Raw genomic sequence first — 16,099 nt, 5'->3', positions numbered from 1 at the left:
AAAGATAGTTTCACTTTACATCTCTCTAGATTTGAAGGTATTAGTGAGAATTTTTATGATTCTGATAATTCACCATTATGACTTCTTTGGGAGCCAGAACAGCATTATGAGCCTCAACCCTGCTGCAGTATGCTTCTCAAAGACCATTTATTTCTGTCGTTGACCACCCAACTTTTGAGATTTATGACATAAAGCTGTATATATTTTTTCCCATTTGATCATTGCTGGTAGAAGTTTTTTCCTCTAGTTTTTACTCTTTTTTGTTGTTGTTGTTGTTGTTCATTTCTGTTAGATATGGAGAGGCAGAAATTCTTTGTTAAAAGTTGATTCTACTGTGCTAACCTGTAAGCTCAAGGCAGTAAATTTTTAAAGAAATACCTTTTATGTAAGGGAAAATAACCATTAAAATAGACAATGTCTTCAGCCTCAGTTTTGCAACAGATGCAGAGGAATTTTTCATAATGATGGTTCATGTAGAAATCCTCTATGACATACTACCTGGTAGCAGCCAAATATTAAGGTATATCTTAAAATGAAAGGTATCTTATAGGTGCAGAAACATATATGATGAGATAAATTGCTTTCAGCTGATCTAACGTGATAGAAAAGTAAGACTCACAATATCCTGAGTGGTACATGGTTAGAAAGCATGGCTTAGTCCAGTTTATATGCATATATAGCAGCTTGAGGAGTCTTTCTAAAATTGCAGATCCTGAATCAGTAAGTCTTGGATGGGACCTGAGATTCTATGTTTCTAACAAGCTCCCTGGTAAAACAAATGTTGCTGGTCTTCAGATCATACTTTTAGTAGCAAGGTTCTTGACTAGACTCACAGCACCTATACTTGACTAAATCCTTGAGTCCAGGGCCTTATTTGTCTTTGGATCCCTGTTATCTAATGAAGTGCCAGAATAAAAGGCACTTTATTGTTAAATAAACGAACTGATGTGTTAAATAAGTATATGACCACTAGGTGTCTGGGATACTCATATTTTATATTAACAGTTGAGAAAGAATCCTTATGTTTTGGAGATCCACTGAGTGAATGATAAGATTGCTATTTTCTCTTAAAAGTCCAAAATCCTAACTAAGATTTTTGCTCAGTTGAAAAACTGTTGTACATCACACAGCTACTTTGGACAACAAAATATTACTTTTCAAATACTTGAACATATCCTTAACTGAGCTCAAGATATCAAATTTTATTTAAATGAAAGAAAATCTATAGAGTATGTGTTATCAGTTATCCATCCTGGGAATAGAAAAACTTAAGTAATATGCCTATGGTGCAACTCATCTTAAGCTATGACATCTTTGTGGGCCCACCCAGTTGGGTTAGCTGTAAAGTTCACCTTCAGATAACTGAACTTATTGTCTCTTTTAGCTAGTAGTTCTTAACTGGTTGGCAGCATTTTAAAATTACCTGGGAAGCTTTTTAGAATCCAAGTTTCCAAGCTGTACCCCAGAAATGAGACCCAAGCATCAGTATTTTTACAAGCTCCACAGATAATTCCAGTGTATAACCAAAGTTGAGAACCATTACTGGACTATGAGCTCTTTAAAACCAGGGTCAGTCTTTCACTTATTTTTTAACTCTTAACACCTAAGACATGGTGTAGGTACTCAGTAAATGTTTATTTAATCAATGGATGAAATATGTTATAGGAATTATTGCCTGTTGCCAAACAACAGCATTCTTCAGTCTAAAGGGACTATTTTGACTATTTTTATTGGCATTTTGAAATTTGAAAAGTTTGAATTGCCCTCTTGGTATTGACAATACTGAAAATTAGTATTTGATATAGTTTTTTTTTAATGCTTGAGTTATTTTGTTGATACAAGTTGGATTTCACATCACTTTTTATCAAGATCTGATATAAATGGAGGTGTGGTCAAAGACTAGAATGCTGTGGCACAGACACTTCAGTAATGTGGAATGTTACAAAGAAATCTAAAGTTTCTAAGGTCTATTAGTGGGAAGACAAGATCAGTTCATCTCATTGCTGAGTTATGGAGTCAACTATGTTTTTTTTATAGACCAGAAATAATAACTACTTAGAATGCTGAGTATTTTTGCTTTTCTAATTTTTAAATAAATAGAAGAGCAAAACAGTGGAAATTTTAAGTTTGATTTGTGAAACCACCACATAATCACCTTTATTATAATAACCATTGATTTTGTTTGTTTTTGTTTTTTAATATCTTTATTGAAGTATAATTGCTTTGTTGTTGCCTTATAACAAAGTGAATCAGCTATATGTATACATATATCACCATATCCCCTCCCTCTTGCGTCTCTCTCCCACTCTCCCTATCCTACCCCTCTAGGTGGTCACAAAGCACGGAGCTGATCTCCCTGTGCTATGCGGCTGCTTCTCACTAGCTATCTATTTTATATTTGGTAGTCTGTATATGTCCATGCCACTCTCTTACTTCGTCCTAGCTTACCCTTCCCCCTCCCCGTGTCCTCAAGTCCATTCTCTACATCTGTGTCTTTATTCCTTCCTGCCCCTAGGTTCTTCAGAATCATTTTTTGTTTTTAGATTCCATATATATCTGTTAGCATATGGTGTATGTTTTTCTCTTTCTGACTTACTTCACTCTGTATGACAGACTCTAGGTCCATCCACCTCACTACAAATAATTCAATTTCATTCCTTTTTATGGCTGAGTAATATTCCATTGTATATATGTGCCACATCTTCTTTATCCATTCATCTGTCAGTGGACACTTAGGTTGCTTCTGTGTCCTGGCTATTGTAAATAGTGCTGCAGTGAACATTGTGGTACATGACTCTTTTTGAATTATGGTTTTCTCAGGGTATTTGCCCAGGAGTGGGATTGCTGGGTCATATGGTAGTTCTGTTTTTAGTTTTTTAAGGAACCTCCATACTGTTCTCCATAGTGGCTGTATCAATTTACATTCCCATCAACAGTGCAAGAGGGTTCCCTTTTCTCCACACCCTCTCCAGCATTTATTGTTTGTAGATTAACCATTGATTTTGTGTGTGTGTGAGCTTTCCTCAGAACAAAATTATAACTATATCAGTGGTGGGAGTTCTTCAGTTAGGCTCTAGTAGTCTATATTTTTTGTCTTTTTAAAAATAGATTGTTGCCATTAATTAATCACAGCAAGGGAAAAAAATCTCCTTCATTTGGAGTTTTGCGCTCTCCATTCCTGTGATACCAGGATGAAATAAAAATGAGTGAGGAAAGGGAAAAAAATCATTTAAAAATCCTGAATTGTCCTTCTGAATAATTATCATTCATTTTGTGTCACTGATGAATTAGAGAACTGAGGGCATTGTATTTTACATACAGATAGCAGCCTGCTACTGGTATTTCACATCTAATTATCAGTACATAAATGATATAATTGTATTATTAAGTTTTGGACCTGAATTGTATAAAGGTAATGAAACAATAAAATACCAAAGCAAATATTTAATTATAATTTAAATGAGCACTTGATAGTTCTTTTTAATAAATAGCGAAAATGTAGGATGGATGAATAGAACTAGCAATAGAGTAAGCAGAGATCCTTGTCCCACTTCTTTACAAACTAGCTGGGTAACTTTGAGTAAATTATTTAACCACATTGTACTTCAGTTGTCTTATCTGTAAAATGAATAGGCAAATCTACTAAGGTCTCTACCAACTCCAGAATTTTATGGTATGTAATACTAATCTCAACTAAGTGTCATAATATTGGTGTGGAAAAAAAGAAACTTTAAGCAATCATTTATTCCTACACCTTTCCTTTAAGGCAACTATGTAAAATAAAATCCTGAAAAATGTAAAACTTTCCTAAACCACTTGAAACTTAGGAAAAAAAAATATTGACTCAATCATAGGCAAAATATAGAGGAACATCTGTTGAGGGTCCAACAGCTCTAAGTTTAAATTCTAGCTTTTTCCTCTTCTAGTTTGAGCCCATGAGCAAGTATATTTCTTGATCTCTCTGAGTCCATTAATGAAAAAATCCAATGAGTCTGTTTCCTTAAATATAAAACTGAAGTATGAATATTTACCTGACAGGATTGCTATACTTATTAAATAATGAGATCATATAATTAGAAATAGTGCTCAATTTTTTTAACCTGAATATATTTTGAGTGGCTGACAAGATGTCAGACATGCCATTTAAATACATAATGAACATTAATTATAAACTATTTATGCTATTTCCTGTGTTACATTTACTTTCAAGAATCTGATGGTTGCATCTTCATTTTCTATAATGAATAAAATACATACCCAAAACTGCAGTGTCTTTTGATTAACAGTGGAAACTGTTCCATGAATTGTGCTTCACATTTTTCTTAATGAGTGTTGAAAAGAATCTGTTTCTTCACTGTATACGAAGTATTTCAGTATGTGAATGTTTTGAGTAGGCAGGCAAGTCCTTCTGCATGTGAAAATATTATTATTTTCTTTCAGGAAACCCTGATAGATTGGTGTGATGAAAAGGAACTTAATTTGATACTAACAACTGGAGGAACAGGGTTTGCGCCACGAGATGTCACTCCAGAGGTGAGATAGTATATGCTTTTCTGATATTCAAGGAGTAGACTATTCATGTTATTTTTAATCCTTTTTATTATTTTTATATGATTTATATAATTTTGCTAGACAGAACAAGAGACCTGTGGTTCTAAGAATGTGAACATTTTGCTGTGGGAGAATCATTATATTAAAAAAAAAACTTTCTTGACTTCTTTTCTTTGGACTTAAACTAGAAATTATCTAAAATGAGGAAGATTGAACTGGTCCAGAAGGTAATCCTGCATTTGCTCAGTGGTCTGTGGTATCAGCTGAATTTCAGACATATTGCCAAAGGAGGTAATAGCAGAACTCTGACTCAGCATGGCAGTCTGGTCTGATGTGCTTTTTTAATATAATTCAAAATGTTTCTGATTTGTCTTTTCTTGAGATACCCTTGTCATTGGTCTTAAGTAGGATGACTGCAATAGCATATTTATACCAATTTTATAGTATTTGATGAGAAAGTTATATATTCCATAATTTAAAATGTGAACTTAAATGCAAAATTTAATAAGCCAAAAGGCAGAATTAATCTCTAGGCTTCATGCCACAAGAATCACCTTCAACCTTGCACAGGAAAAAAATTAGGGAAAGAATGAAGAATAGATAGTGCTCAGTGATACAAGGGGGAAAGTCCTTCTTTCTTTTTAAAGAAGCCATAAGCGTCATGTGTCACTTCAGAGTCATATGCAAACTTATATTAATACTTGTGACATTGTTTCCTTTACCTCCCAGAAAAGTGTTTCTTGGCTGGATTTCAAGTTACTGTTAACTGGTTTTTTATTTCCAAATCAGTACACCATTGTGTCTCCTATCTTATTCATAGCACGATACTTTTGCTCTGTACCTATTAAATGATTATTGTCCTTACTCTAATATAGCAGTTTTCAAACTTTAGCTTGTACCACAATTAGAGGTAAAACAGATTGCTGTGTCCCACCCACAGTGTTTCTGATTCAGTCAATCTGCAGTGGGTCCCAAGAATTTGTGTTTCTAGTAAGGCCCCAGGTAACACACATGTTGCTGGCCCATAGACCGTGCTTCCAAACTTTGGGAACCATTGGCTCTAGTATGTGAAAATGCACATTGTTTTAACAAGTTTTAAAATGTTTTCTATTCTTCTATGTAAAAATCATGGCACAGAAATTTTGGGAATATTATTATAATTAAGCTTATAAATAAAGTCGTTTTGTTAAGCAATTCTGGGAGATTGTCAGCTTCAACTACTTAAAAAAGAAGTCATTCTTACATAGCTTCTGGGTCCTAAGGGGAAATGGTCCTTTGGCCAATTTTTATATTTCTTTTAAACTGTGAGACTAACTTAAAAAGTACAATTGGAGGGAAGCCATCTCCTGTAAAGGTGTGTTTATGTTTTCTTTTGTTTGTAAGAAAATCGCCCACATATGTGAAGACATTGATTTTTGGAGTTTGAGTGCTGGGTTAAGTGTTTGAAGTAAATGACCTTGGTTTTATATATCCTTGTTGTTTGTGTGCTGGTTTGATATTTTCATAATATTACTTTTATATCAGAAGAGTAGAAAAAAGGTACCATAGAATTCATTCATAACCAGTTAACAAAATTATTTTTAATTGTGGGAAAATAATTTGTATCACAAAATTAAATATTTTGTACTCCGTGGAGTTTCAAGTTAATACCAAAACACTAGGTTGCAAATCCAAACTTTTAAATTCTGGCTCTGCTACTTACAACACGGTGAGTGTAGACTAGTTATTAAATCATTCTGTGCCTTAATTTCCTATAAAATGAGGGAAATGAAAGTGCTTATGTACCAGGGTGGCTGTGAGGTTTCAATGAGAACTATTCCTGGCATTTTAGTAAGCACTATGTAAGGGTTAACTTATAAGGGTTAATTTGTTTTATTAGTTATTACATAACTACCAAAGTGGACAAATTTGTAGTATTTTTATATATAACTATCAAATGGGCAAAAATAGTCGTATACTAGATTTAAAGTATATCCATGAAATCGTCACAATCTTGTTAAATTTTTTAAAATTTTAGCATAGTAAGCTTCATATTTTATCTTTTCCATCTCCATATAACTCAGAGGTCTTGAAATTCTACCATTCTAGTATCTGTTTATCGCCCAACCTTTTTTTTGCTACTGTTAGTTAACAAGAGTCTATGTCTTTCCATGACTTTGTATATTTCATTATATCAGAAAATTGAGAAGTCCTTTATTCTTCAATACAGTTCTTCAGTTACCAGAAAAGCTTAGAAGTGCTCTTATATTTGTATATGCCCATAGCAACTACCTGGGTAAAATTGTATTAGGGTAAATCCATATAATTACGTCTTCTCTAATATCTATTTTTGAAAACAAGTAACTTAACTGATTGTGAATATCTTGATCTTTAATAGATTTACTTTATTTCAAATTATATATATATATATATATATATATATATATACACACACACACACACACACACACACACACATAAGGTGTGATTATCTACAGCAAAAGTCCATAGGGCTGTTAAGCCTTTGAAAAATAAACATAAAAGCAATATAAGACCACCCAAAAATAATTCTCCTAATTTCTTCTTATCTTTAAATAGTTGCAATTCTTATAATATGTAAAACTTTACACTGGGATGTCAGCTAGGAATCCAGAAATATAATTTTGGACCTGTAATAATATAGTTAATTGTCTTAGATAATTGTGCCTGAAAAGAGAAACCTATTTGTAGAGCATATGTACCTATATACAACTTAAGGTTGCAAATATTTTTAAATAGAGTCAGAAGTTATTGAAAGAAAACACAAATATTAGTGATAAAGGTAAAATAATATAAAACTTCTCCCTTAAGGTGCTAATATTTTATAGTCAGTAATTGTCAGTAATAAGTTTGATCTGCAAACACAATGGACAGTGTTTGTGAGTTGTGTGGGTTGTTTAAAAAAAGGAAGGGGGAAAATGATAAATTGAATGAGTGAAATAAAGCAATCTAAAGTTATTGTCACTATGTTTGAACTTTAGAGAAAATGAAAAGTTTAATAGCTTTAGAGTTCTTCCAGGTCTATTAACAGAAAAATGGAAATAGCAAGTTTAGTAAAATGTATCTTATTTACATATTTTATACAAATAAGGCAATCAGAATTGATTTTCCTAAATTACGAATTTGTTTCTACTTTTAGGCCCTGTATCTTAGAATGAGGTTTATCTGATAGTCACGTACCTGCTGGTCTGTTCCCTGACTCTCAACATGAGATACTATCAAAGCTTACATATAATAGCATAATAATCCATACTCTACAACTTTTGAAAAGCTTTATTTTTAATAATAGATTGCATTTTCTCAGATCTGATAAAGGTTGGATAATCTGTTGACATTGGTGAAATGCTAGTAATAAAATTCTATAGAACGTAACTCATTGCTATACCAAGTATATTATCTCTTCATGTCCCATTATCACTTAAAAGCAAATATATCCAAAATAGGTATTATTACGTAAAGAATCTTTTATTATTCTTAAATGGTAAAAGTATAATTAAGGATGTATAAGTGAGGTAAAGTGAAAGCCGTTTAGATGTAAAGTCTAGAAGAGAATAAAAGATAAACATTTATTTTAAAAAGAACACCTTTGCAATTACAAAGAAATGTTTGATAATATATTATGGTAAATTAGAAAATACTGAACTATTTAATATTTGTAAGGTAAAAATAATTTTCAGCACTTTTAGACTACTAAGCTACACCAGAATAAAAAGTTGCATAGTAATATATTATTTTGATTATGAATTAAAGAGTTAAATAAAAGCCTAGCATGCATGTTAGGTCTCATTATTTATTCATTTATCAAGCTTTTTATTTTTAATCCTTGATATGTATCTGATGCCATGCTGGGTGCTGGAGTTAAAAAATGAATAAGACATGGTCCCTGTCCTCAAGAAACTCAATCTATTGCAGGAGTCAGCAAACTATGGCCTGTAGGCCAAATTCAGCCTGTCGTATTTTTTTGTATGACTTGTGACCTAAGAATGGATTTTTCATTTTTAAATGGCTGAAAGAAACCAAAAGGAAAATAATACTTTTTGACACGAGAGCTATTTGAAATTTAAATTTCAGTGTCCATAAATGAAGTTTTATTGGAACATAGCTACACTCATTCATTGACCTATTGCCTGTGGCTACAGCAGCAGAACTAAATAGTTGAATGAAAACCATATAGGCCTGCAAAGCCTAAAATATTTACTATCTGATCCTTTGCAGAAAAAGTTTGCCAACCTCTGGTCTATTAGATGAACATAAGTCATCTTTACTCACATTTTTAACTGACTTTTAAATTTACTTTTACCTTTTGTTCTTTAGTAATTTGAAATGATGTTGGGTTTCATTTCTTAAATTTTTACTTTCAGAAGGAGCAAAGAAAGAACACTTTTCTTCCATAATAAAGTGTATTGCACCATTGTCTCAGTAGACAATATAGAATAATAAAAACAAAAGATCCCTCATTATAAATAATATATAAAATTTTGAACCTTCAAAATTGATCAAATTATTGGATTTGTTATACATTAAGTAAAGTCTCACTCCGAAAAAATTTTCAAGCTATTGTTCATAGTAGTATCTCCTAAAATGTGTCCTGATAAAATTTGTCATTATGAAATAATCAAACTAAAGGAGGAATTGCAAAAATTTCAGGAAACTATAAATTTGATGTAAAGGGTGTTCATTTAAAAGGGTTTTTATGGTTCATTTTGGAATTGAAGAGGCATCTGACAAAATGACTAATGCTGAAAGAGGTAAAATCTGGTACAAAGGATGAATTTCTAGGAAAAAATTACGAATTCCAGATCACATATTTTGTTTATAGCCTAAAATATTTACATTTCTTTGGAACAGATTACTACCTAAGCTTTTCTACAAATATTTTCCACTTGGGTTATTAGGAATTTTTTTACAGAAATATCAAATCAAAGAAAAACTATTTTATACAATTTATTTCATAATCAGTATATTGAAATTTATATATTTCATAACTTCAGGTGTGAATGTACTGTAAGTCAACTATAATTTTATGTGGTCATTAACCATTTTTCTTACATTATAATGCTTCAAAAACGAGAATACTGTGTAAGTAAAAGGAAGGAGACATAATTGAGCTGAGTTACTGACTACATGTTAATGATTCTTAATTTGTGACTCTTGTGAAAATCAGTGAGAATTTACATTTAACAGCACCATCTAAAAGTTAACATTGGACATTTTAAAAACCGGAAGAACTCTCCTGCATTATAGCAGAAGCATAGCAGAACACCATGTTTAATAATTTCTGTTTTGGGGCTTCCCTGGTGGCACAGTGGTTGAGAATCCGCCTGCCAATGCAGGGGACATGGGTTTGTGCCCCGGTCCGGGAAGATCCCACATGCCGCGGACCGGCTAGGCCCGTGAGCCATGGCCGCTGAGCCTGCGCGTCCGGAGCCTGTGCTCCGTAACGGGAGAGGCCACAACAGTGAGAGGCCCGCGTACTGCAAAAAATAAATAAATTAATTAATAATAATAATAATTTCTGTTTTTGAAAGAAAATTTGATCACTACGGCAGGTCATTTAAATTATATAGTTGCTTTCAAGTACATATCATATACTGATACCGTAGAGCTCTATGAATATTTATTTTGTAATTCTAACATTGTTATGACTAAAGTAAAATACCTATTATACATGTAAAAGGTAAAAATAACCATATTGAAATAAAATTTTGAGTATTTTAAAATTGTTCTATACAAATAGGATAACTAAACAGTGTGAAATTGGTAAGAAAGCAGAATACTAGAAACTCTTATACTGGAAATATTTAAAACTAGATTCAATAAAATATACTATCCCTTATGGTCAAATAAGGTTATATTTTATGCCATTTGAAGGAGCTCTTTTTGTAATTTTTATGAAATAGTCCTGGACGTGGGAAATATGTTTTCATCTTTTTACCTTTGTCTAAATATGTTGGGATGCAATATGTCTATATCCTGATACTAACACTGTAGAGTCAGACAGACCTAAATTTGAATCTAAAACTCTGCCACTAACTAACTATGAAATTAAAGCAAATTAACCTGTTCAAACTTCAGTTTTCCCATCTACTCAATTAGCTAATGCCTACCTCTCAAGGTTGTTTTTTCTGATAATTGAGATAATAAAAGTAGTCAATAATACTAATTAACAAATATATATAGTACTTACTATGTGTCAGGAGCTATTTCAAGCATATGTTAATTCATTTAGCCTTCAAAACAACCATATGAGGCAGGTACTATTGTTGTATCTATTTTAAAGGTGGAGAAACTGAGACAGATCAATTAATTGATTTGCCCAAGGTTATCCAAGCTCGGAAGTGACTATAATGCTTGTAAAAGCATCTAGTATAAAACCTGGCATGTTTGTAGATGCTCAGTAAATGTCCTTTTTTCCTTTACCTTTTTCTTTCTCATTTAATTAATAATATTACCTATTACTTCTAATTAGATATTACAGCCCCAAATGTTTCTGCTACTAACCATTGTACTCTGATACCTATTGTTAGCTATTAGCATACCTGGTGGATATGTCTAAAAAATAAGAATGTTAGTCAACATTTTCCCACTACTACTTCAAGGCATGGGCAAAGGAACAAGAATAAGGATTTCTATAGTCTGTATTATATGTGGATTATTAGTGCAGTTGCATTAAGTACCTCCTGATATCCTGTCTGAACCTATTTACTTTGTACCTCTGTAGTTTAAAATTTTTGGAATATGGCTTGAAATGGCCCAAATATGTGACATTCAGGATAGCTTTTTAGTAATAGTCCCTTTTATCTGGGGTTTATGTTTATTTTGCATTATCCATTGTAAAGTAGTATATGCCTCAGAGCATGGGCACATTTATGACCTACCAGTTTGCTAAAAACAACATTTATAGTCTTTGTTCAGTTTAACAAGTATTTATCAAGCACCTTAAGGCTTTATTGAGTGAGTGCTAAAGTACATGTACTCCTAAAATTGTCACCTGACAAATCAAAACAATACAAACTTAGTATCAAAAATGTTCAGACAATTCAGGTCAAAAAAATTCTTTAAAGGGAAAGATTAATATAAAGCTGAGCTATCAGTGAAATTTTTATACAAGTAGAATTTAAGCTAATTGAAGGAGAGAAATAGGATTTAGATTAGGAGAGAAGAAGACATTGCTGATGGGATTAAGAAAGGGAAATGTATGATCAAGCTACAGAGAAAGATAAAATTAAGAAAATCTTCCTGGCTAGAGCAGAAGATTCACTTTACATAGAAGGATGAGTAAACTAGAACTATGTTATTTTAATCTCTTTCTTAGAACAGCTAGAGTAGTACCATCTGTGGAGATGAAAAACAGCAACTATCATTATTCAGAGATTACTCTGAAGCCAAAATTCGTAAGATGACTATCAACCAATACACACAGTAAAACCATGCCATCAATCCTTTCTAAAAGTAAACCCTTTCGAGAATTGGCACTTATTCAAGTGTACATTCCCCAGTAAGACTAACATCATTCTTTTTGAAGATTGGTTTTTTGCCCTGGTTTTTGTTTTGTTTTATTTTGTTTTTGAAGTTCTGTTGTACTGTGCAAACCTAGTGACTATCCATACCATTATTTGTATATAAAATTTAAACTGCTGTGAAGTACCAGGTTCCAATTTTGTTGATTTGTTGTGTGGAAACCTTTTCAGTCAATACTTATCTTACCATCAAAACAAGGGATATTTTTTATCATAGATTTTTGTCAGTGCTGTACCTCGAGTTGGCTTAATGTTTTATATAAAATTACTAGGTAATAATAGAGAAATCACCATTTGATGAGAATTCAAAATCCGTTGTGTTCAAAGTCCTAGCATGACCTTTTCATCATTCCCAGCCTTTGTGTGAACATCTCAGTCACAGCTTCTTTCATCTGAGAGTTCATTGCTTGTGTAATTCTAATTATTTGAAAGTCCAACCCTGCCACCTTACCCAAGACATTTACCCTCTGTTTTATTTATGCATTAAAAGGAAAAGCTCCTTAGTATTACTATCCTAGTTGAAAAGTAACAGGTATAACATTAGAACATTTAGATAATTAGAGCAATATGTGACATTGCATTTAAAAATCATGTTGAAAGCCTCCTGTTCCACATAGCAATACTACAGAGGGAAGTGTACATTGTTCCTTGAGGTGGGGATTTTGGAATTTTTAGCATAAGGCAAAAGAAAAATTTCATATATGAAGAACCCATAAATAAAATGCTGTCTTCATTTTCCCTTAAGTACGTTTCTTTATTGCATGCCTACTCTGCATCAGAACAAGTTTTCAACTTTTGGGGAGTCCTAATGGGGAAGAGAGATGAATCATATCAGTTAACATACAAGTGAGTACAAATATACTTATTATCGTGAATTCGATGTCTAATTAGAGCTCTTACTAGAAAAGTCGTGTTGCACATATAACCATTTGTGACTCAGCATAACAGTGCTTAAGAGCGCAGACTACTTAGATTCAAATCCTAGATTCACCTCTTAATAGCATGTGACCGTACACAACTTACTTTACTCAGTTTTCTTATGTGTAAAATGGAGAGAATAAGAGTACCTACCTCAGAGGGTAGTTATATTATGTGAGTTAATGTAAGTAAAAGCAATATTTATTTACTACATAAATATTTCCTATTACCTACAATCTAAATAGAAAGAACTTTAGCTTAAAAAGTAAATAGATAATGGTTGAGTAAATATTGAAAGAATTTTTCTCTGGGGAAAAAATCAAGCAGGATAGGTTACAGAAAAGGAAAAAGAAACAGAGATGACATGCTAAATGTTTATTTTTACCCTTGAATTTATCAGAGTAATAAAATCTTGAAATCAGTGTTCCAACTCACCGTTACAACCTACTCTCATAAAATGAACAGAGACTGGCATACTAGAATAGTTTTGCAAAATATATGCTAAGATATTGACAACAAAGCATCATTAAATATTTTGCAAATATAAAATGCTAAAAGCATGTTTATTTAGAGATAGTTTCAGGAATGAAGATTTCAGAATATTCCTTTCTTCATTATTGTCTGAAACCAAGAATGTGAATTCATCTTCCTTTTATTAGATCTCCATCTATAAAATGGACTTAATATCACTTTTCACACAAAATGTAATATGATGACAAATGGATTTATATCTATCAAGTACTCTGAGCTTTTTAGAATAATATCACTGAATTAGAGCAGAATATTTGTAACTTTATGTTATTGTCAGGCACAAAAGGAAACTGATAGAGGGTAAGAAAATGGACTCAGATAACAAAATAAACTGTTTGGAATTATTCTAATAATTTTACTTGTATTATTTCCTCATATTGGAACTTGGGAAAACCATGGCTGCTATTAAAGAATGGCAGACAAATATCCAACAGAGGGAGTAACCATTTCAGATAATCATAATAACATAATAACAGACACAACTGAGAATTTACAGGAAGAATCCAAGTTCCTTCAAAAGATGCTGGGAAGAAAGAAGTAAAGCTGTTGGAAGTATGGAGTTTGAAAATGAACTGTTACCAGTTGCACAGAGAGAGAGAAAGACATCAAATATCAAAGGCAACAATGCAGAAGAAGCAATTGATTGTACTGAAAGGACCAATTGATAAGAGGCAATATATTATAATCCTCTGTGAAGACTGAAGATAACATTATATTGATGGATGTCATTGAATAATTTAAGTGTTTTCCCCTCACCTTCTTCACTCCTTCCCATAAGTTTGATTGCAGCATATGATATATGGCCCTTGCATGTAATAATCCTCAGCGTGAAATTTTATGTGAGGAGAAGATAGGTCAGTTTTGATTAGGAGGTGATTTTGAATAGAGTTCTGCAAATTTTAAGAATACTTTTCTACAAAATGTAGGCATTGGAAGCAATGACAAAATTAGTTTTGAATATTGTATAAATACAGGATTTCCCTGGCGGTCCAGTGGTTGACTCCGTGCTTCCAATGCAGGGGGGCATGGGTTTGATCCCTGGTCGAGGAACTAAGATCCCACATGCCATGAGGCATGGCAGTAAATAAATAAGTAAGTAAGTAAAGTAAAATGGGGTCTTATTATAATGTTTCTCATGCTTGCAATGATTCAAGACTATATTTTATATAGGAGACCCACATTATAACCCCATTGATAAAGTTCAAAAGAGATTCACGTCATGCCAATTTCCCACTATTGTTAAACGCGGTATTTAGAGGTTTTGGGTAATTATGTGATACTTTGATATGAGTTCTATTTGTGGGTCCTATTTACTTCCCTTTCTCATTTACTCCCTTTTTGGCATTTTTCAAGACTTGCCTGTACTGTATCCTGTCCCTTAAGATGGGATTGCTCTGTGGGGTGGATAGATGAATGAATATCACCATCAGTATTAAATATTTAGAGGAATGAGTGGTCTTCTTTTATATAATATTGAAAGCCTATCCTAATATAAATGCACTTTCCCTCATAGGTGTATCTTGTGCAACAGTAGCAACAGTATTAATAATAATGCTCTAGTTTATCTTTGTTCAAACTTTAGTTATTACTGTTTGCCTTTTAAATATAAGATACCTTAAAAGAGGGATCAGCAAACTTATTCTTTAGAGGTAGTAAATATTTAGAGATAATAAATATTTCAGGCTTTATGGGCTATATAGTCTCTGTCATAACTACTCAGCTCTGCCAGCCCTGTAGCACAAAATCTGCCATATGATGATATAAATGAATGGGCCATGCCGTGCCCCAATAAAACTTTATTTATGGACACTAAAATTGGCTTTCTCATAATTTTCATGTCATGAAGTATTACTCTTCTTTTGAGTTTTTTTTCAATCATTTAAAAATGCGAAGATTACCATTAGATTGCAGGCCATGCAAAAAAACAGACAGCAGGCAAGATTTGTTCCATTGGCTGTGGTTTGCCACCCCCTACTTTATTTATTTATTTTTTTTTTTTTTCCGGTATGCGGGCCTCTCACTGTTGTGGCCTCCCCCGTCGCGGAGCACAGGCTCCGGACGCGCAGGCTCCGGATGCGCAGGCTCAGCGGCCATGGCTCACGGGCCCAGCCGCTCCGCGGCATATGGGATCCTCCCAGACCGGGGCACGAACCCGTATCCCCTGCATCGGCAGGCGGACTCTCAACCACTTGCGCCACCAGGGAGGCCCCCACCCCCTACTTTAGGACATTCCTAACCTATAGTGTATTAACATCTGCTCTGTTAGTCAAAAGCTAATAGTGTGTAAGCTTTTCAGAAAAATGCTCTGAGAATTTAAGACAAAAAGGAGTTGCCCTACGAAAATTAACATTTCATAGACTCAAATATGCCCTGACTGCCTACTGTGTATACACCAGGCACTGTTCAAGATATTGGGGATACAGCAATGAACAAAGAAGTCCGAAGATTCTGCCTTTATGGAATTTACATTTTAGTGGTGTGTCACAAATATAAGTAAATTAGTAAAATGCATAGTACTAGAGATGGTGATAAGTACTATGGATAAAAATAAACCAGGGAAG

The 16,099-nt window shown here is 33.1% G+C and overlaps 1 protein-coding gene across 3 annotated transcripts in view; it reads left to right on the top strand.

Moving 5' to 3' along the window:
- GPHN (gephyrin) overlaps positions 1 to 16,099 on the top strand; it is a 609,285-nt gene that overhangs the window by 270,175 nt on the left and 323,011 nt on the right. For all 3 annotated transcript variants that reach the window (XM_060095976.1, XM_060095978.1, XM_060095977.1), the window contains exon 4: positions 4,441 to 4,533. In XM_060095976.1, the coding sequence (XP_059951959.1) occupies positions 4,441 to 4,533 (93 nt within the window). The remainder of the gene's footprint in view (positions 1 to 4,440; positions 4,534 to 16,099) is intronic.

Source organism: Mesoplodon densirostris, chromosome 4 (genome assembly GCF_025265405.1).
Source record: "Mesoplodon densirostris isolate mMesDen1 chromosome 4, mMesDen1 primary haplotype, whole genome shotgun sequence".
In the NCBI taxonomy this organism is placed as follows: Eukaryota; Metazoa; Chordata; class Mammalia; order Artiodactyla; family Ziphiidae; genus Mesoplodon; species Mesoplodon densirostris.
The sequence above is the reverse complement of the archived record's forward strand: the minus strand, read 5'-3'. Positions and strand labels throughout refer to the sequence as shown.